This window comes from Anopheles coustani, chromosome X, assembly GCF_943734705.1.
Source record: "Anopheles coustani chromosome X, idAnoCousDA_361_x.2, whole genome shotgun sequence".
Taxonomy (NCBI): Eukaryota; Metazoa; Arthropoda; class Insecta; order Diptera; family Culicidae; genus Anopheles; species Anopheles coustani.
The window spans coordinates 3,952,777-3,972,093 of NC_071290.1; the positions used below are offsets into that span (position 1 = coordinate 3,952,777).

General features: G+C 47.3%; 4 protein-coding genes across 5 annotated transcripts; 3 read left to right on the forward strand and 1 right to left on the reverse strand.

Annotated features, from left to right (window-relative positions):
• Positions 1-4,028: 4,028 nt before the first annotated feature.
• LOC131269645 (contactin) lies at positions 4,029-9,047 on the reverse strand. 2 transcript variants are annotated; one of them, XM_058272112.1, is made up of 5 exons: positions 7,946-9,047; positions 5,572-7,868; positions 5,047-5,449; positions 4,887-4,970; positions 4,029-4,597 (listed from the first exon to the last, which is right to left on the reverse strand). In XM_058272112.1, exons 1-5 carry the CDS (start codon positions 8,988-8,990, stop codon positions 4,485-4,487), a joined length of 3,942 nt encoding a protein of 1,313 aa, XP_058128095.1. In that variant the 5' UTR covers positions 8,991-9,047; the 3' UTR covers positions 4,029-4,484. The 2 variants fall into 2 exon arrangements, with proteins under 2 accessions (XP_058128095.1, XP_058128096.1); XM_058272113.1 differs by lacking the exon at positions 4,029-4,597 and having other exon boundaries at positions 4,604-4,970.
• Positions 9,048-9,779: 732 nt separating this feature from the next.
• LOC131269615 (dnaJ homolog subfamily A member 1-like) lies at positions 9,780-12,848 on the forward strand. Its single transcript, XM_058272074.1, has 4 exons — positions 9,780-9,927; positions 10,544-10,885; positions 10,957-11,746; positions 12,186-12,848. Exons 2-4 carry the CDS (start codon positions 10,581-10,583, stop codon positions 12,279-12,281), a joined length of 1,191 nt encoding a protein of 396 aa, XP_058128057.1. The 5' UTR covers positions 9,780-9,927; positions 10,544-10,580; the 3' UTR covers positions 12,282-12,848.
• Positions 12,849-13,342: 494 nt separating this feature from the next.
• LOC131269071 (meiosis-specific nuclear structural protein 1-like) lies at positions 13,343-15,250 on the forward strand. The gene is made up of 3 exons (XM_058271388.1): positions 13,343-13,567; positions 13,636-14,526; positions 14,586-15,250. The coding sequence occupies exons 1-3, from the start codon at positions 13,565-13,567 to the stop codon at positions 15,126-15,128; spliced, it is 1,437 nt and encodes a 478-aa protein (XP_058127371.1). The 5' UTR covers positions 13,343-13,564; the 3' UTR covers positions 15,129-15,250.
• A 585-nt stretch (positions 15,251-15,835) lies between these two features.
• LOC131268632 (abl interactor 2) lies at positions 15,836-19,292 on the forward strand. Its single transcript, XM_058270863.1, has 3 exons — positions 15,836-16,162; positions 16,663-17,468; positions 17,864-19,292. Exons 1-3 carry the CDS (start codon positions 16,047-16,049, stop codon positions 18,274-18,276), a joined length of 1,335 nt encoding a protein of 444 aa, XP_058126846.1. The 5' UTR covers positions 15,836-16,046; the 3' UTR covers positions 18,277-19,292.
• Positions 19,293-19,317: the final 25 nt, after the last annotated feature.

Here is a 19,317-nt window from a genome sequence, read left to right on the forward strand (position 1 = left end):
CTTCGTTGCACCTATTGTTGCTTGCTACTTGGGGTATTACAGTACGGAATGCACTGGCGAAGCAAAATAAAAACAAACACCAAGCCGGTATGCGTTTATCTCTGATAAGCAAAACAGATTGTTGACTCGTTTTTTTTTTCTTTCGCCCCACCGTTGTTCGTTGTTGATAGTTGTTGATGGTTGTGTTGCCCTTCCGCTGCTGGCTGGTGTTTATGACCGTTATTGTTTTTCGCTACTAAATCTGTCTCCACACTGTTTTATTGGAGTCCTATCCCAGGTCGCATCCGTTGCCGCCCGGTACGCGGGACGGTCCATGTGGATCTGTTCGAATACTAACTCCAACACTACTAGCGCACACAGAGGTGTGTGCGTACCCGTGCTTTTCTTATGCAGTTTTGGCGTTGCATTTAATTTTTTTTTTCAAAAAAAAACAAACCGCTCACTTGTTTCTTTCTTGCTGCGTTTGCTTTGCTTCTACTGCATCTGCTTCGGATGTTGCTACTGCTGCTGCTACTGGTGCTGCTGCCGCTGCTGCTGCTGCTGCTGCATCTGCTGCTGTTGCTGTTGCTACCTACTTCTCACCACAGACACACGACTCAAAGACACCGAACCAGGGAGAAACCCGACAGGACACTGTGTTGTCTGTCGTTTGCGTTCGTTGTGTTTGGCGTCGGTGTAGTGTCGCACTGTGCGAGTCGCCGTCCGCGTCCAAGAGAGAGCGCGTCAGGTTCGGAAGCGCGCTGCGGGACTCGACAGTTGAATTATCGTATCATCGCCGCCTACCCTACTGTGTATCCCTGCATCGACGGCCGGGGCTAAATCGTATACGATATAAGCCGTAGTACTGTAACGTTGCACCTACCGCGCGCGCTTGTAGCGTGGTGGCTGTGTTGGCTTGTTTGCTGGGTTGCTTGCTTGCTTGCTTGCTTGCCTGCCTGCCTGCTTGCCTGTGGACTACGCGTTCGCAATTCCCGAGACCTACGATCTCCGCAGTGGTGCCTGCTTGTCAACTGCTCGGTCGCTGCGTTCGGCGCTTTGATTTTGGACACAGCGCGCACGGCGTCACCGATGCGACGCTACCCAGGCCTATAGGAAGGTGTGATATAATACGGCCGTAGCGAGAGCGAGTGAGAGAAGGCTGTGTGTGATACAATACCACGGTCGCAGAGACTACCATACGCGTCCAGAGCACCCAAAATCGTACGGTACGCTACACGGTGTGGTATTAGTAGGATTAGCCGCCTACCTGCGTACCTGCTTACCTACCACCGTGCCTGGCCACCTTTTCATAATGCCATCTCGGATGCTTGGTCCAGTCCTGGCAGTAGTAGTGAGCGGACGGTGATCCGGTGCAATTACACGACGCGTCACTATCTCCCTCTACGGTGCTTTTGGATGGGTTGCGGCCGCTTTGCTGCTGCTCTTACTACGTTACCCTCCTGGCTCCTACTCAAACACCCCGCACAATTATTTATTTCCCATCGAGTACTCCTGTCGCTGTCGACCCAGCTCGTAGAGGGACAAACTACAGTCGAACAGTCGTACAAGAAAAAAAAAATGAAAATGGCGATATCAAGCGCGTTTTGCGATTGCCGCGCTGCGTGGGTACCGCCGACATGCTGTTTGTATGGGTGTATATAAGTTTTTTTTTCCATTCTTCCAAACATCAACCGCTTGCGTGTTGAATCTTTCCATTTAGCCTGTGAATGATGTGGTTTTGACACTATCGATCCCATTCGCGCACTCACTTTCAGGACTCGCTCGCGCTCGCTCACTCTTTTCGTGTTTTGACGCATGAAGGCGCAAACGCTTTCGTTCTTGCACAAACATCAGAAGCAACCCCTGGCGCAAGCGGTTGCGTTGTAGGTTCCAAAGGGAACCTAGGGCTAAAAAACGTGTATAGACGTGGATATGGTAGCTAGGTGGGTTTGCGAGAGCGAGAGATGTGCGACAACAGGGTGAGCGACAAAGGAATCAAGATAAGCAGCCTTCTCACCGGAAAGCAGAAGAGCACCGGAACGTTTCGGTACAACGGCACTGCACTATGGACCGTATGGGAAAAACAGGGATAATGTGATACGGACGACATGGATCCACGATAGCCGTGCGCGTATGCCGGTTAGAACATATCTTCTGAACACCGAGGCGTAGTACGTAGGTTCGAATCCCTATTCTTCGCAAAGAACATGAAAAGTCTACTGAGGGGGAGCCTTTTTACGGTAAGTTTCATTAATCAATATGGGAAACTATTCGAACAATCAATTAGTTTTTGAGCTTGCGACACATCGCATCTCCCCATATTGGAGCCTGGGGCTTAAAGGTGATGCAAATTTTCATCGAACGTTCTTAAATGACTAACAATATGTGTACCAACTCAGCCCTATCCTAGCTCAGGATAGGTTTCTAATCTAGTGGACGCAGTTCTTACACTTATTTAAATGACGCTATCCGTGAAGCGGTATTTGTGTTCCATTGGCGATAAGCTTTAAATCAGGTGTTTCACTTCTTCATACAACAAATACTTTGCTTTAAAACCATGAAAAATACTATGGAATAAATGCCAACAAAACTCTAGGTTTCGACGTTCGACGTAAAACGTTCGATCCATCCGTTACGTTGGCTTTTTAAAACCCTCATTGGACGGTGTGGTTCGGATTTAACAAACATTGATAAACAACTTATTTTGAATGACTTTGGTTTTCAAATCCTTTGCTATAAACATGGTTTTAACGCTTCAAAGATTATAAATAGCTTTGAAAAACATCAGACAAATGAAGAAATTTTCAAATCAGATATCGCAATATCCTTGTCCGTTATCGTAGGGCCAGGATGTAAACTAGTCATTTAATGGGTGTATGAAACGCATACGCGCGTTCACGTACTCATGGCACTAGAACCCTTTTTTCCGTTGCCTTCTGGAAAGCGGTAAAGCAGTGGGCTCTGTCTGTGACCTGCTGACCGATGGTCGAGCTTCGTATAGCTATGTGTATGGTATATAGATTGGCACTTCAGATGTAGGTGTGTGGCTTCAAACAAAACACGGTGGATAAAATCGACCGTGGCAAGATTTTGGTTTCCATTTTAATTCTTCTATGGTATAGTTTTAAAAATTATAAGCTATAGTAACATAGTAGCAGTATTTAATTTTTGCCTTGTCCGGGGGCAACAGATCGCACTTCATATGCCTACTGTGAGACCCCCCCCCCCCTCCCCCCCGCCATAAGCACCCAAACTGTTGTATCAATAAGACCGGTGGGTCGTGACGCGCGCGCAAAGTGACAAATGTATGTGTCCCTTTGGAGAAAACCGAAGATTCTTGCCTCCCCATTGTTGCCGTCCTATCTTCTTCCTCAAACGCATGGATGCCTCTATACTTGGAGGGGGAGCAAGAACCCATCGTTTTCCAGTGATCCACTATGTTTTTTTGGGGATTTCTGGGCGAAGATGGACGCAAACCAATTGGCATCGAAAAACAGAAAGACTCCTTTACACACACTATCACAGTTTTGACTGCGCTCACCATGATGGAGACTGCAAAAGTGCGCGAAGATGCCCAAGACTAGGTTCCTTGCGGTTTCGGTTTGTCACACGAGATTCTTGCGTCTACGCTATTGTTTGTCACATGAATGTAACGGCTCTGATCTTTTCAAGTTGCAACATCAAATCGTTGTAGCACTTGAGTGTTTTTTTACTTAAACAATCCTTTATTGATTTTTCAATCTGAATTGCTTCTGATTTTTATATTAAACTACTTTTGATGATTTTCTTTTAAAGGAAGGAAGATCCTTTGCATTGTTTTCAAGTAGTGAAAACAGCATTGACTTGATATGAGCTCTTTAAATTTAAACCAGAAGGTCTTTCAATTAGTGGTATGAATCCTCGTTCTTGGTTTTAATATAAGCACAACATTTGACGCTTTCGTTCATGCTTTCATGGTTCATTAAAAAATGGGACCTCATCACTTAGTTCGAGAATTTTTTTTTGCATAGTGGCATCTATTTGAAAAATGAAAGTCTGTGTATGGTGTGTTTAGTTTTTATTATCTTTATTTTAGAATTTGTTTGTAAACGTTTCCTTTCACTATACATGGCTCAATCTTCTCTAAAGGACGGATTCGTGCTTGTTGTTCCTCTTACATGTCTAAGGACGGATGTTGATAAAATGTCGTAAATACTTAATCTGCTATTCTCTGCTACGCCATTTCCCTTCAGGCTACTACCTTCTCTTTTCATGCTGCTCTATCTTATTGTACCTTCGTTCCGTGCATCTGTTCGGTATGCATACGCCTGCTTAACGTCAAACACGTTTCACGTCGATAACACTTTTCCTCGCGCTGAGATTCGCTGGCAATTTTCCTTCCTAACTACTATCGGTGGAAACAAAAAAAAAATGTAAAGAACTAACTGGACGAACAAGGTGTAGTAAACAGATTCACCAGCATCAGATCCGACGGACAGTTTCTGCACTAATGGGGTGCAGTGTGTTTAGAGCGTATATGTCTGGCTAGTCGACACATAACATAATACACTCAATACTACTAGTAATACTATTGGAATGGACATCTTGTTGGAATTGTTCAAGGGCGATTGGGTGATGCCTGTAAAAATAGGGAGAAAGAATAAAAATAACCAAAAACCAATAATGCGCACCCGAAGTTGCAACAGAAACAAAGACAAATGATTAATTAAAAGTGGTTTACTGATGGGTTTTGGTGTTTATTGTTACGAAACCACCAAGTGTCGTGTGTTCTATGTGCACTTTTATTTACGTGTCGAAGTAGTAAACAAAATCAATTATTTTGCCTTCACCTTAATGGAGATATGTTGGGGGATAAACAAGAACCGAAACTACCAAAGCTAAATAAATGAAAAGTAACGCTTATTTACCCATTTGAAACTGTATAGGCGGACTGGACATTCGACCGTCGCCACCGTTACTGAAGGCAAGCACACGCAGGTTGTATGATTTTCCTGTGCCAAGTGGAAAAACAGATTAAACTCAGATGAGACAATGTGAAAGGGGGAACAGCGAGACTCGCCAGCTTACCAGGTGTGAGATTATCGATGTACTTCTCCAGCTTTTTGCCGATCGGCACGACCGTGTCGTTGGCGCTCGACATGTCCTGATCCTTCTCCCAGATGCGTATCTTGTAGCCCTGTACCGGCTCCTCGTCCTGGGACGGCGCAATGTACCGCCAAGTAACGCGAATCGTCGACGGGTTGATGCCGAAAATGTCGACCGAGGACGGCGGTTTCTGTGGCGCCTTGCGGTAGGTACGCTCGAGATAGCGCTCACTTTCCGGTCCCTCGCCCGCCGCATTGTACGCCATCACCTTCACGTAGTAGTAGGTGTCCGGCTCGAGGCCAACGATCAGCGCCCAAGGGCGGGTGGTACGCGATAGGTAGTACACGGAGTCCTCCTCGTTGTGTTCCTTTTTCCAGTACTTCAGCTGCGAAAGGGGGAAACATCAAAAGAATGTTAGGCAAGAGAAGCACGCTCATCTTTGATTCTAACAGAATGTTATAAATACACTCCTGGACGATATCAAGCTTTGAGAGTAGTCATACATACCCGGTGTCCGATTAGCTTGCCACGGATGGTCTCGCGGTTCTGCGATACCGCCTGCCAGGTGACGTTCAGTGCGGTAGAGTTGTAGCTGCGGGCTATAGTCTGCTGTGGCGCAACCTGAGGCATGTCCTCGGCCGAGTAGATCTCGACTGGGTCGCTGATTGGTCCCTCGCCAAGATCGTTGATGGCCTGCACCTTCACCTCGTAGCGCGTGTAGTATTTGTCGACCGACACGTGGATGACGGCTTTGCCCGAGTTGCCCTGGCGCTTCAGCTCCTCGCTGGCCCACTCGCGCTGCCCGTACAATCGGTAGAACACCTTGTAGTGCACATCGATGCTGTTCTGCTCGTCGGGACGCAGCGGGTCCCAGGTGATGGTGAGATCACCGATCTTGCCGCCACCACCGCCAACGTTGCGCGGTGCAAGGTACGGGCGGTCCTTCTGCGTGCTGTAGACGGGCGATGGAAGACTGGGCGTACCGATGCCAAGATCGTTGACGGCGACTACGGCAAACTCGTAGCTGCACCAGGGCGTCAGGTTGGTGACGGTGGCCTGTCGGCGTCCGTTGTAGCGGTCGGCCTCCTGCGCCACCACGTTCGTCGTCACGTTCACCCAGGTGCGGTTCCAGGTCGTGCGGCCGAGGATGTTGTAGAACAGGATCGGGCGACCATTGTCGTTGCCGTTGGTCCATTCGAGCAGCGCCTCGGTGCGCTTGATGTCGAGCACCTTGACCGCACCGGGTGCTCCCGGTGGACCCTGGATGAGCACCGTCGAGCGCGACACGATACGGTTGACCGACGATTTGGCAATACACTCGTACTCGCCGCCGTCCACCAGGGTGATGTTGTGCACCTCGAGCGTGTTGTAGTGGATGCGGATGCGATTGCCCTCCACCGAACCGGACGCGACCTGTTCGAACTCGTGCCCGTAGTCGTTCAGCAGCTGCCCGTTGTGCGTCCAGATGAAGGCCACGTCCAGCAGCTGGTCGTAGGTGACCTCACAACGCAGGAATAGTAGCTCGCCGATCTGTTTGATCAGCTTACTGGGCAGCTGCTCGGTGAAGCGCAGCTCCTGCAGCACGATCAGTCGCGCCTTCGACTCGGCCATGCCTTGGGTGTTGGTCGCGACGCAGGTGTACGTACCCTCGTCGTCACGCGACGTCGGTGAAATGAAGAGCGTCCCCGTTCCAGGATGTATCTTCCGGTGGCCACCCGCACCGATCACGTTGCCGTCCTTCTTCCAGACGATCTTCGGCGTCGGAGCCGCCTCCGGTTCGCAATGGATGGTCGTGTTGCCATTGGCAATGCTGTAGATTTCCGACTCGAGCGGGCGCTTCTTGAACGACGGCTTCATGCTGAGCACGCGCAGCTGTGCCGCCGAGTACACACCCTTTAGCTGGTTTGTCGCCTTACACTGGTACATCCCGTTGTCCTCCTCCGGTTCGAGATAGTTTATCTTCAGCAGATTGTCCTGTATGGTGTACTTATCCTTGTTGAATCTCGCGTCCTGGCCATCCTCCGCCATCAGCTCGCCGTTCTTGTACCAGGTGTAGTTGACGTCCGGCATCGCGAACGCTTCGCACAGGAACGAGACGGTGCTTTGGAAATCTTTCGTCCGATCGCGCAACGGAATCGTGAAGTTCGGTTCCATCTGTACATTGAGGAAGATGCTCTGCATGATCGACTTTTTGCCGTTCTTCGCGGTGCACAGGTACTCGCCGTTGTCATTCACGGTGGCGTTCTGTATGAGCAGCACGCGATTGTAGTTCTCCAGTTTTGCCAGACGCGGCAGCTGGCCGTTCCGGCGCGTCCAGTTGTACGACGCAACCGGGTAGCCGTACGTCATACACTCGAGTCGTACGTCCTTGCCCGCCAACGGCACTTTCGGGAACGCCTTCGGGAATGAGTTGGCAAAGATGAGATCCTGGTAGTGCGGTGACGGTGAAACCCACAGCTCGAAGAACGGACCATTTCGGCCAGTGTCGCTGACGGTGCTCATCACCGTGCAGGAGTAGTTCGCGCGGTCCATCACCTCCAGCGAGCTGAAGTACAGCGAACCGTCGTGGCTAACGAACACGCGCTGATCCTCGTACACAAAGTTCGGGAAGTAGTTGCGCGACCAGTAGTATTTCACGTCCGGATAGTGCTGTGGTTCTTCGCATACTAGCGCCTTACCCCAGTTTTCCTCGCCCTTTTCCGATGCTCGCTGTAGGTTGAACTCGAGGATGTAGCCAAAGTTGAGCTGCACACTTTCGGAAATGATTTTACCGTAGATGTTTTGCGCGGTGCAATGATATGTTCCTGTCATGGGGAGGTAGTGGTAATGAAAGATGTTAATTGATATTTAACGACTGCACCCAGCCCAGTCAGATGCTTACCTTGATCGAGATTCTGCGACGGGTTGTGGATGATCAGATTGCCGCCGCTCACCGTATGGCGGGCGTTTTTCAGCGGATCAATCGGTATGACCGTCAGGTTATCCTTCACGTACTCTTCCTTGTACCAGGTGTATTTGGGCGTGGGATACCCGCCGGCCAAACAACTCATAGTAACGTCCTTCGTTATCTTGAACTTTCCCGTGTCGTAGGTCGTATCCACTGGCTGCCTAATGAAGTACGGTCCACGCGGGATCTTCTCGAGGTCGGTTTGCTCGAGCCCATAGTCGTACTGCCGCTGGTCCTCTAGGAGCGTTTTCATATTGTCCGCGCTGTACAGATTCCGCGACTCGCAGATGAAGAGAAATTGATCCTCCCCGGACACCGGATGAAACTGCCACTTCTCTTTGTGGCCGTTAAAGCCGAGCAGTAGGTAGTTGCGGTTTCGGTAGCGATCAGACTGGTAGAACCGTCGCGGATCATCCTGGTCGTCTTTCTCGATCACGTTCTTGCTGCCTTCGAAGTACGACTGAAACTCATCGCTCGCTTCAATGCTTTCCTCGTAGTTGATCGCGTCCTCGATTGCAATCAGCTGGCTCTTGTCCGCGTTAACCCAGTTGCCGGGCGACACTTGACGCGCCGAGATGTAGTAGCGATTCTGCTTGCTTACATCCTGGTCCAGCAGCTTTACGACGAACGAGTGCTTCTCGATTGTGTCAACACTGACGAGATCGCCCTGGTATGCCTGGCAGATTTTCTGCGCGTTGAACCAGCTCTTCCGCGGTGACTTGTGCACGCGCAGGCAGGTGCTGCGAAACGCAGTCCAGTACTCCGGACAGAAGTAGTCATCAATATTCTTACGGTCACCGCCCGTCCGCAGGAAGATGTCGTCTATACCGCTCGACGATCGCTGCTGCTTCAGGTAGTCATCCGCTTCCTCGTAGAACGGGCTGTTACCGCGCAAGACATTGTTGCTCTGTTGCCCGTACGAGTACAATATTGGCAGCGTCACACAAAATAATATTAAACGAGATAAATACAAAGCCATGATAGCAAGCCACGGTTAGGCTATCATTGGCGTTTATTGTTTCCGATGTTGACGCCTGCTAACGACTCACTCGATTGCTATTTGGGTGTGGCTGTATAAACGACCGACACACCTTTGGCAGGCAGAATGCTTGCCTCACTCGATGACGGCTGTTTGTTGAACGAACTGACAAATGTCATCGTTTCTGCTATACACGGTTTGTCAACTGCCATAAAGACTTTACGCTGTCGAGGTGGTTTAAATTCAAACATAGGGTACATGACGCGAGCGATTAGCGAAGTTTGCAGGCAAAATGCTGCTAGGAAATTGTGCCTTTTGTGGGCCGCACAAACTGCAACGATTAAGAAAGTTGCTCTCACAAACTAAGTATGTCATACGTTTCTTCTTTCTTGACGTAACGACCATGTTGGTCATGTCTGCCCGGTCTCGGCTGGGATTCGAACTCACGTCGTCGGGGTGGTGAGCCCCATTGCTACCGCACGGCTAGCCTGTACTATATTTTAGAATTTTTCTACAAGTGAATTGTGACTATTGTTTTTTTAAAGGCACCCAATTGTTTATAATCCGCCAAGAAAAGAATTTTGGGTTCTATTATTCAGAAATTGTTTGGATAACAAATATTCGGTGTTCTTTTGCTAACCTACGCCCATAGTGCCGGTACAATTTATGGCATTCAGTTTAGTGTCATTGCCTGTTAAACGCAGTGTGCACAGATTGTACCCTCGTGTCAACGAAACATCGTGGCTGTCAGTTGTTCTGCACAATTCTAGAACTTTCCGTGGACTTCCCTCGAGTGACCGTGCTGAATCAGTTGCGATCGGAACATACATACGGAACGCACGTAAGGACGATTCCGGTAAGAGAAGAGAACATTCAAGCAATTGTGCTCGAGTGATTAGTTTCCTGAAACGCACGAACTTGTAAAATAACATTGCTCGTAAGTATAGTGTAGTTGAAAGATGTCCCGTTGTAACAGCCCTAGAAGGGACGCTTAAATGGTTTTGCAGCTAATCTATTATTAGCTCAAACGACTGGTGCTATGCAAATTCTATACTGTTGTCGGCCATGGGGCTTCTATGCCTTTGCTTGCGCGTTTTTTTATACTGCTGGAAAGCCTGATGCTCCACCATGCCATTTCTATAATTGAGAAGGCCTGACTGATCGAAATGTTTCGTTTTCGGTCTATCCGGTGAGGCGTTTAATTGAGAAAAAGCTGTTAACATGCAATCCACACAAATTGCTCATCGTGCGAAACCCTAACCTTGCTGGTCGATTTTTATGCTTCGGCTGTAATAATCAGTAAATTCTAATACCTAGTAAATGTGTTTTTCGTTCTCGGTTGTCCGTCCACCTTAGTGAATATTATCTGTTTTACAATAACTTTCAATGTAAAGAAGAGAATCGTTTTCCGGCGTTCGACCAGTACCCAGTTCTGCATGTCAAGTTTTTGCCGATGGCACATTCGTGAAGTTTCTCGAATCGGGCTTTTGTTTTCGTGACGTATCCAGGTTTTACTATATTTTAAACATCATGTTTGTTTGTTCTCTTTATAGGGTTTTCAACAAAATTAAAGCAAGCGTTTGAATAAATATGGTATACGAGACGACGTTTTACGACATCCTCGGCGTGCAGCCCGGCTGCTCGTCGGAGGAGCTGAAGAAGGCGTACCGCAAGCTGGCCCTCAAGTACCATCCGGACAAGAACCCGAATGAGGGCGAGAAATTCAAGCAGATCTCGATGGCGTACGAGGTGTTGTCCGATCCGGAGAAGAAAGCCATCTACGACGAGGGCGGCGAGGCGGCTATCAAAAAGGGTGGTGCCGGCGGTGGAGGTAACTTCCACAGTCCGATGGATCTTTTCCACATGTTCTTCAACGGCGGGTTCGGTGGCGAACGGTGGGTAGCAAGCAAGTCCCGCAGGATTGTCGCAAATGGCTAATTGTATTATTTGTTTTTGGTCGGTGCAGAAAGCGTGAGCGTCAAGCGAAAAATTTGATCCACCCAATGACGGTGACTCTCGAGGACCTGTACAACGGCACGACGCGCAAGCTGGCCCTGCAAAAGAATGTCATCTGTGATATGTGCGACGGTATTGGCGGTAAGAAGGGTGCGGTACACAAATGCACGCCCTGCCGCGGCACGGGTGTGATTACGAAGGTCCAGAAGATTGCGCCGGGTCTGGTGCAGCAGTACGAGGAGCGTTGCCGCAACTGCCGTGGCATGGGGGAGACGATGGACGAGAAGGACCGCTGTCGTGAGTGCAACGGACACAAGACAGTGCGTGTACGCAAAATGCTTATGATCGAGGTGCAGCGTGGCATGCGGGATGAGCAGAAGATAGTACTGCAGGGCGAGGGTGACCAGGAGCCGGACATGAAGCCGGGTGATATTGTAATCGTGCTCGAAGAGAAACCCCATCCAGTGTTCAAGCGTCTTGGCAATGACCTGATCATTAACATGGAACTTACGCTAACGGAAGCACTCTGCGGATTCCAGAAGGTGGTTAAGACGCTCGACGGGCGCGACTTGCTGATTCAATCGAATCCGGGTGAGGTGATCAAACACAATGGATACAAATGCGTGTACGGGGAAGGTATGCCATACGTTAAAACCCCCAGTGATAAGGGGCGGCTGTTAATCCAGTTCCTCGTCACCTTCCCCGAATCGCTGCCCGTCGAAACGGCAACGGAAATCAGGAAACTGCTGCCTCCGCCACCGCCAGTCGAATTACCGGAGGATCCGGAGTACGTGGAAATGGTAAGCACTAGTCTTGCTTATAATATATCCACCCTAATCTTAATAATAGATCCACCCTAGCGCGGTTCGTATCTAGTATTTTGCATTTTGCCATTTCGTTTGCACATCTCTACGTAACTCCATATCTTACATAATCGTTTATCATGACAAATTATCGAGAACCGCTCCTACTCGTCCTTCCCATAATGTGCAGATATCGTAAACGCTGGATTCCATACTGTACATGTAACTCAATTCAGTAATTCCTCCGCAACAAAGGGTGAAAAGCTAAATAGTTTGCAGTGGCCACTTCTTCACTTCTTTAAATGTAACAATGTTGGTCTTTTGCTCTAGCTTTTGGTTGATACTAATGACGTAACTTTTATAATATATTTCTTTTTCTGCTAACAAACCAAACAATTGTTTTTTTCTGACTTTCTCATTGATCCTTCATTTACAGGTTGCGGTACGACGAGAGGAGCAGCGTCGTTACGATGACGACGATGATGGGCATTCAGGACCGCAGGTGCGCATGCATCAGTGTAATTCGAGCTAAATTGATTCGGCGGCTCCAATGGAAAGTAACATAGGTATAGTGAGGAAAGCGGAGCGAGGGTGAAAGGTGTAATTAAATTTGCAGCTCGTGGAAATAGATAGTTATGGCTTTTGTCTTGTTTAATCATATAACACAAAGAGGAGAGCTTAGGTGTTCCAACTACTTCATGCGGAGGCAATTGAAACGAGGAGGAAACACGTACATTACAAGCCAAGGACAGTACACGCCGTGAAAATGGCTACGATTTGCATATAAACATTCATCACCTCACCACCAGACACGCACCACCGCCTCACGGCTTTAAGTGTCACGCCGTAGGTGTAAGGGTAATTTCTTTCCGTTTCCATGAGAAAACCAGATGATAAGTGCTAGGTATAATGCGACGAAGGGACACATTTTTTCAAGTTTATTTTCTACATTCTTAAACACGATAACGACACAAGATCCTGTGTCTAGACGCACTGTATCCCATCAATTTCCATCTCTAGGAAGGCGATCTACTGTACTGCTTTACAAATATTATTATGAAAAAGGTGTTCACAATAAATGTCCAAACGTAGGAATGTACTTATTTAATGGTTACGTCGTTGAGGAAGGGTTGAAAGAAACAGATTTTGCTCGCTCCACCATGTGTTTCTTCGACGCTTTCAGTTTCATACACTAAAAGGAAAATAAACTAGTCTTGTATCATAATCAAGTAATCATATAGAGCTAATTTCTAAAGCACTGTATTTCCAATCAATTCTCTCGCAGTTCAAATTATTGGATAGGGAAGTTCGGTGAATCAGTAATCAGGGTGTTGTGATGTTTCTTCTTTGCTTTCGGAAACTTTGTTTTGTATCTTATGTTTATTACGGATTATTCTTTTATGGTTAAAACCAATATCACGCGGCGTTGCAGTTAATTTTCATACGCTTCGAAATTACCGGCTTATTCAACGGGCCGCTTTTTATGTTTGACACTACACGACGGTCATCTGGAGGAACTGTCATTTCAAGTTTTTGTTTTGAGTAAACAAACTTCAAGTTAAAACTGTTTTATTTTGCTTCAATTAGCACGAAGATTGGTAGCTTAAGTTGTAATATTTGTGTAAAAGCTCTATTAGCAATACTTTGTTAGACATTTTATTTGTAGTTAATTCCTCCAATAGTGGTGTTTTACATGTACTTTTGTTATAGCGTAATTCGCCGCCAAATACCACCGCAACCGTTGCTATAGTTTCCTGTTCGATACTATCCGATCAATTTGTATTGTTTGGTTGATTCGTTTGTTCTTTGCCCATCATGGTAAGTAATGTATAATTTGCTGCTGCAGCTTCACATCACGTTTAACATGGTTTTAATTTGGTTTACAGTATTCAGCTAATCAAAAACAACGGCAGCTAAAGCAATCTGCATTCTGCAGAGCTGTGGAGTCGAACCGGCTCAACGCAAACTTTCAGAAAGATTTGGATCAAATTCAGCGAAACAGTCTCGAGCAATGGAAAAGACAGGAGGCAGAGCAACAAGCACGGCAACGGGAACAGGAGCTTCAGCAAAAGCGAAAAGATGCAGAAACGCTCAGACGACAACAGTTGCTGAGAGACCAAGAACAAACCCAGCTATTACATGAGGTAAACCGTCAGAAAATAAACGAAGCAAAGCAAAGACAACAGCTGCGTGAATCGAATCAAGAGCTGCGTGAGCTTGAATCAAAACTTCGAGCAGCCTACGTCGCAAAGGGCATCGCGGCACAGTTGGCCGAGGCCGAATTACGGAAGAATGCGGAAAGGATTCAGGTCTGCAAGGAAAAGAGAGAGTTTGAAGAGGCTCAGCAAGCAAATGTTGAGTACATGAAGAGCAAGCAGATTGCCGATGCAAACGAAAAGCTACTGTTTCGGTCGGTGCTACTGGAGCAGATCAAAGAAGCTCGCTATGCGAAAAAGTGCATGTACGAAGAATTTCTTAAAGAAAAAATGCATCTAGATGCTGTGGTAAAGAAAATACAGGACGAACACTTGGAAGAAATTCAGCGCAAGCTAGAGCAACAAAATTGTACGCGTCAAGAAATGGAGTACTTCCAGGAGGCCAAAAAGACCTGGAAGGCTAGACAAGAACTGCTAGCGCAAGAAGAAAACGATCGAATCAGAAAATACAGAGAGGAGAAAGATCGTCTCAAGGCGAAAGAAATAGAGCAGAAAGCGGAAATGGATCGAAAACGAGAAGAACGCAATGATGCTATGATTGGAAAGCTGGAGCAAGAAACGGTATGGACATTATTTTGTGTTCCTTTTGAACATTTCAGCATTCTTTGGTTTTGTTTTAGATGGAAAAGCGGAAACGTGAAGAGATGCTTCAAGAGCTGTATATTGCAGAAACGGAGGAGAAGGACGAGCTGAAGCGAATAAAAGATTTGGAAGAGAATGTTCGAAAGAGGATCGCAATAAGATTGGCGCTCGAAAGTCAGCTTATGGAAATAAAGTGTCAAAAAGAGGTGGAAGCTGAGGAAGAAAAACGTTTCCAGGCCGAGCAGATCAAGGTTTGGGCCGCTAACGATCGTATCGATATAATGACGAACGAAAAACGCCGTCGAAAGATGATCGAATACAGACAGAACGTTCAGGTTCTCTTAGAGAAAAGGCGCAAACAGCGGATCGAGGATGTAAAGCTGGCAGTACAGCAGGAGAACCTGCAGCGAGAGGAAGAAAAACGAAGACATTTGATTATTGAAGAAGAAAGGATAAAGTTGCTGAAAGAACATGCGACTGCATTGCTTGGATTCTTCCCGCCAGGCGTGCTGCGTGAAAGTGATCGCGAGTTTATTCCTCTACCAAAGCAAAACGATCCGAAAAAAACATCAGGAAAGTAGAAATGCAAGTTCGACCCTCTCAATGATGATGAATATGTTTAGAACCAAAAATTATTGGATATCTAATCCGTTTTTTAGACGACAGTTCGTGCTTTATTTTCGATCAATAAATTTACTTAAGTACATACATTCTTTCATATATTATTAGAAAAATAAATAACTATGCTTTAAGAAACTTTAGGCAGCAAGGAGCACCCAAAACCTAAAACTCCTATCCCTGACCTGGGACAACATTGCTTGAAGGTGAGATTAGATACTTCTAGGCTGCTTTCTAGCGAGGCTTCTAAATTGTAATATCTCAATATTGTCTCGCAATGATAGAATTAAATCTCGTACGTCCAATAATGTTTCAAAAAGTGAACTGCTGTGAAAAGTCTCGTTACCTGAACCAACCGCTTTATTTTGTGCGGGAAATCTGTAGCTGGAAACACTTCGTTGCTATTTTAAATTCCTCAGCATACGCCAACATTTTTCTTGTCTAAAAGTTTGCATAAATGGTAAAAGTGTGATCACGTATTTTTGTGAACAGTGTTTATGTATGGGAGAAGTTATGTAAATTACAAAAGTTACATTCTTCAACCGATATTTTGAATTGGTGTACATCTTTCAACTGTCAAAAACTGCAAGAAAAGATTTGACAGTTTTCTCCAGGAGGGCCTGGCCATTTGTCATCAGTGGTGGTCGCTGCAGGCTTATCGAAGAAAATAGTTTCAGTAGGTAGTTGGACCGAAAATCCTAGCCGAAAATCAATAGCTAAAGTTATTTTTAAGTGGATTGCACATCAATTGACTGCCTGCTCTTCAATCTACGTTGTATGGTGATTGTGTAGCGAAGTAGTGTTTGAGTATTCCTTTCGTGCGGTTGGGCAGCCCATCATAGCCACAGCATCAAGCAACGATAACAAGAAACACTACGAAAATGGATGACCTGATCACGCTCATTCGCACCGAGATTCCGGAGGGTCGAAAGAATCTGCAGGAGAGCTACTCGAACCTTGAGCGTGTGGCCGAGTATTGCGAGGATACCTACTATCGGTAAGGGAAACCACAACATTATTCTTGGGCGTGTTCGGTTCTGGTACGATCTTCGCCTGCCTGTGATTCACTGTGATCTCTCCCCCACCCCCTCGTGTAGCAGAGCGGCAATAATGTCCGGTGGGAACATAATTGCGGCCCATTATGAGCTGCACTAACTAGATCCGGCGAGGGTGTTTTCGAGGGAAGCGTATGATTTGCCCCCCTGGGGTGTTGGTGTACTGTTTTCACCGAGCTACACGCTCTAGTTAAGTCGGGCCTGGGAGCTGGTGAAAGCATACAGGGAGGTTCGCTTGGGATGAAATACATGGTAGCACAATGAAGGCATTATTTTGAAGGCAATGTTTTGTTTTGCTGAAGTTTACCCATTGCTGTCGTATCACACTGAACATAATTTACTTAGCATTACCGAAAGAGACCCTACATACTTGCATGGACTTAAGTTGCATGCTTAACACTCGCAAACCTTAATGAATTACCAATCATTCCTTTGCCGGCAGCTCCGATAACAAAAAGGCATCGCTGGAGGAGACGAAAAACTACACCACGCAATCGCTGGCCAGCGTCGCGTACCAGATCAACACGCTGGCGTACAACTTTCTACAGCTGATGGATCTGCAGGCAACGCAGATGGCGGAAATGGAGTCGCAGATGAACCACATTTCGCAAACGGTGATGATCCACAAGGAGAAGGTGGCCCGCCGTGAGATCGGCGTGCTGACGGCGAACAAGGTCAGCTCGCGCCAATACAAGATCGTCGCACCACTCAACCCGGAGAAGCCCATCAAGTACGTGCGCAAGCCGATCGACTACACGCTGCTGGATGACGTCGGTCACGGCATCGCACTGATGAACAACAATCAAAAGAAGCATCGCGTGTCGAGCCAGGGCTCGATCCAGTCGACTATGTCGCCGGCAGTGTCGGTCGGTCCGCCACCGACAACCAAGCCACCGACGCCTCCACAAATGCAACGCAACTCCGGCCACACGGGCACGCTCGGGAAGGCGGTCAGCAACACTGGCACACTCGGCAAAGCTTCGCGCGAGTATCGCACCCCGCCGGTCGTTGTGCCACCGCAGGTTCCCTCGCACTACGCACCAAACTATCCCGTTGGTCATCCGAGACGCACATCCGGCGGCGGTGGTGCTGGTGAACGCGGGCCCGGCTACAGCGCGCTTCCGCTGCCGATGCCACCGAGTCAGGTGGTGATGCACCACCCACCGCAAATCGGAATGGTGCATCCGATGCAGTCCGGACCGGTGACGCAGCATCAATCAACGTTCGAGGAACGCAATAGCATGCCACGTAAGTGTTGATGAGTGTGAAATAGAATAGAATCATCATTTTTCGATACTCTTTGTCTAAAGAACCGTTCGCGGAAGATAAACTTGGGTTTGGATTATCCGAGGTTATTGTATTTGTTTGTTTGTAAACTAATCATTGGTTAAATATGATACATCATTGAATTATTTATGAACCGATGCATATGGACCTATGTCCTTGCAACAATGAATAGCTAGAGTAATTCATCTAGTTCTTTCATTTTCTCTAATTAAGATACGTCAACTAATTCAATATTGACGTTGCTGAATGTTTCTTAACAACACCAGTTTCTTTCATTACACACAACGTTCACCTTAGCTCGTCTTACTTATCTTCTAACTCGCCGTGTATGTTGCTTTCGTACCTCTTTCCCACAGCCCCACCATCGCCGTTGACCGTTGCGCACGAGATGCCGGATCACAGTCATATCGGCATGCATACGCTGAGCCGCAACATGCCCCGTCCGGGCTCGCAGTCACCGCCGTTGCCGCCTCCACCGCCGCCAGAAGAATCGGACCACGCCGACTTCGGGCGTCCGCGTAACACCCAGAGCAGCCTGGTCGCACCGATCGTGCCGGACGATCAGAACCTACCCGGCTGGGTGCCGAAGAACTACATCGAGAAGGTGGTCGCCATCTACGACTACTACGCCGACAAGGACGACGAGCTCAGCTTCCAGGAGAGCTCCGTGCTGTACGTGCTCAAGAAGAACGACGACGGCTGGTGGGAGGGCGTCATGGACGGTGTGACCGGACTCTTCCCCGGCAACTACGTCGAACCGTGCGTCTAATGGAGGAACCAACGAGAATAACGTTGGATTTCTATAAGCATAGTGGCGCACTTCCGCGGTTGGAACGGGGCCGAATCAAAATGTACCGCTTTGGAAAGGGTTTCCATTTCGCGACTAGCTTAATTATCCCAACATTATTTACCCCATTAATTTTTCGTTGCACGTTACGATTACAAGTACCCGATTGGAAAAGAAGTGAGTCGCAGTGGGAAGTAGGTTTATTTTGCAATGCACACTCATCGTGCATCAGTTTAACATGCATATACGAGCTCTATTTTATATTTAAAATCCTTCTGCATTTAATTGTCCCAACGTGGCCAACACGAATCGGGCCGATGTGGTGCGTTACGTTTTCTTTTCGTTTCCGTTTCGTCTCATTCGGTTAGATCGTACAAGAAAATAAGCTACGAACAGCGAGGGGACAAAAGGCGAAAGGGTTCATGACTAAGTATAAAAGCGTATAATATTACATTCGTACTCATAAACATCGTATCGGATAGTGTAATCGGCAGTAGGTTAGGTAAGCATCCGGTTTCATCCGGAATACACACAGATGGAAAAGCATTGTATATCGCGTGAAGCTAATGTGCTAAGGCTTGCTGAGTATTATGAAGTGAAAGTAAATGCAACCGAACCCCGGTATGTCGCCGTGTCGTTCCAGTTTCGGTGATCCGCCAGGAAACTGCCCGCTTGTTCACTTATTGATGGCGATGGTGAATCCATCGGCGAATTTGTCAGCTGACACTCCTGCGGAAGTGCATGAGTGACAAACAACTTCCAAACAAAAGAAGCTAAGCGTGTTCTAAAGTCAGTTGAAGCATGCAGCCCTTCACATAGCTTAAGGAGCAATCGTTGCTTTAGAAACTCTTTTAAGATCTACATAAAGGATTTGTACTACAGAAGAATAGTATGCCGATGTGAGTTTTTCTTTTTATTACATGATTCACTATATGCAATGAGTTGGTTCGATCAGGGCTTTGTTGCTTGTGCGTATTATTATAACATGTTAAAGATTTGTTTCGACCGTGTGCCTAAAGTTGT

Bases quoted from the DNA above. Each gene is read 5' to 3' on its own strand.
- LOC131269071 (XM_058271388.1), top strand. The intron at 14,527-14,585 runs GTATGGACATTA...GTTTTGTTTTAG, and splicing joins GAAAGCTGGAGCAAGAAACG to ATGGAAAAGCGGAAACGTGA.
- LOC131269615 (XM_058272074.1), top strand. From the start codon at position 10,581: ATGGTATACGAGACGACGTTTTACGACATCCTCGGCGTGCAGCCCGGC. The intron at 10,886-10,956 runs GTGGGTAGCAAG...TGGTCGGTGCAG, and splicing joins GGCGGGTTCGGTGGCGAACG to AAAGCGTGAGCGTCAAGCGA. The intron at 11,747-12,185 runs GTAAGCACTAGT...CTTCATTTACAG, and splicing joins ATCCGGAGTACGTGGAAATG to GTTGCGGTACGACGAGAGGA.
- LOC131268632 (XM_058270863.1), top strand. From the start codon at position 16,047: ATGGATGACCTGATCACGCTCATTCGCACCGAGATTCCGGAGGGTCGA. The intron at 16,163-16,662 runs GTAAGGGAAACC...CTTTGCCGGCAG, and splicing joins TGCGAGGATACCTACTATCG to CTCCGATAACAAAAAGGCAT. The intron at 17,469-17,863 runs GTAAGTGTTGAT...TCTTTCCCACAG, and splicing joins GGAACGCAATAGCATGCCAC to CCCCACCATCGCCGTTGACC.
- LOC131269645 (XM_058272112.1), bottom strand. From the start codon at position 8,990: ATGGCTTTGTATTTATCTCGTTTAATATTATTTTGTGTGACGCTGCCA. The intron at 4,971-5,046 runs GTAAGCTGGCGA...CACTTGGCACAG, and splicing joins CATCGATAATCTCACACCTG to GAAAATCATACAACCTGCGT. The intron at 4,598-4,886 runs GTAAATAAGCGT...CTATTTTTACAG, and splicing joins GCCTATACAGTTTCAAATGG to GCATCACCCAATCGCCCTTG.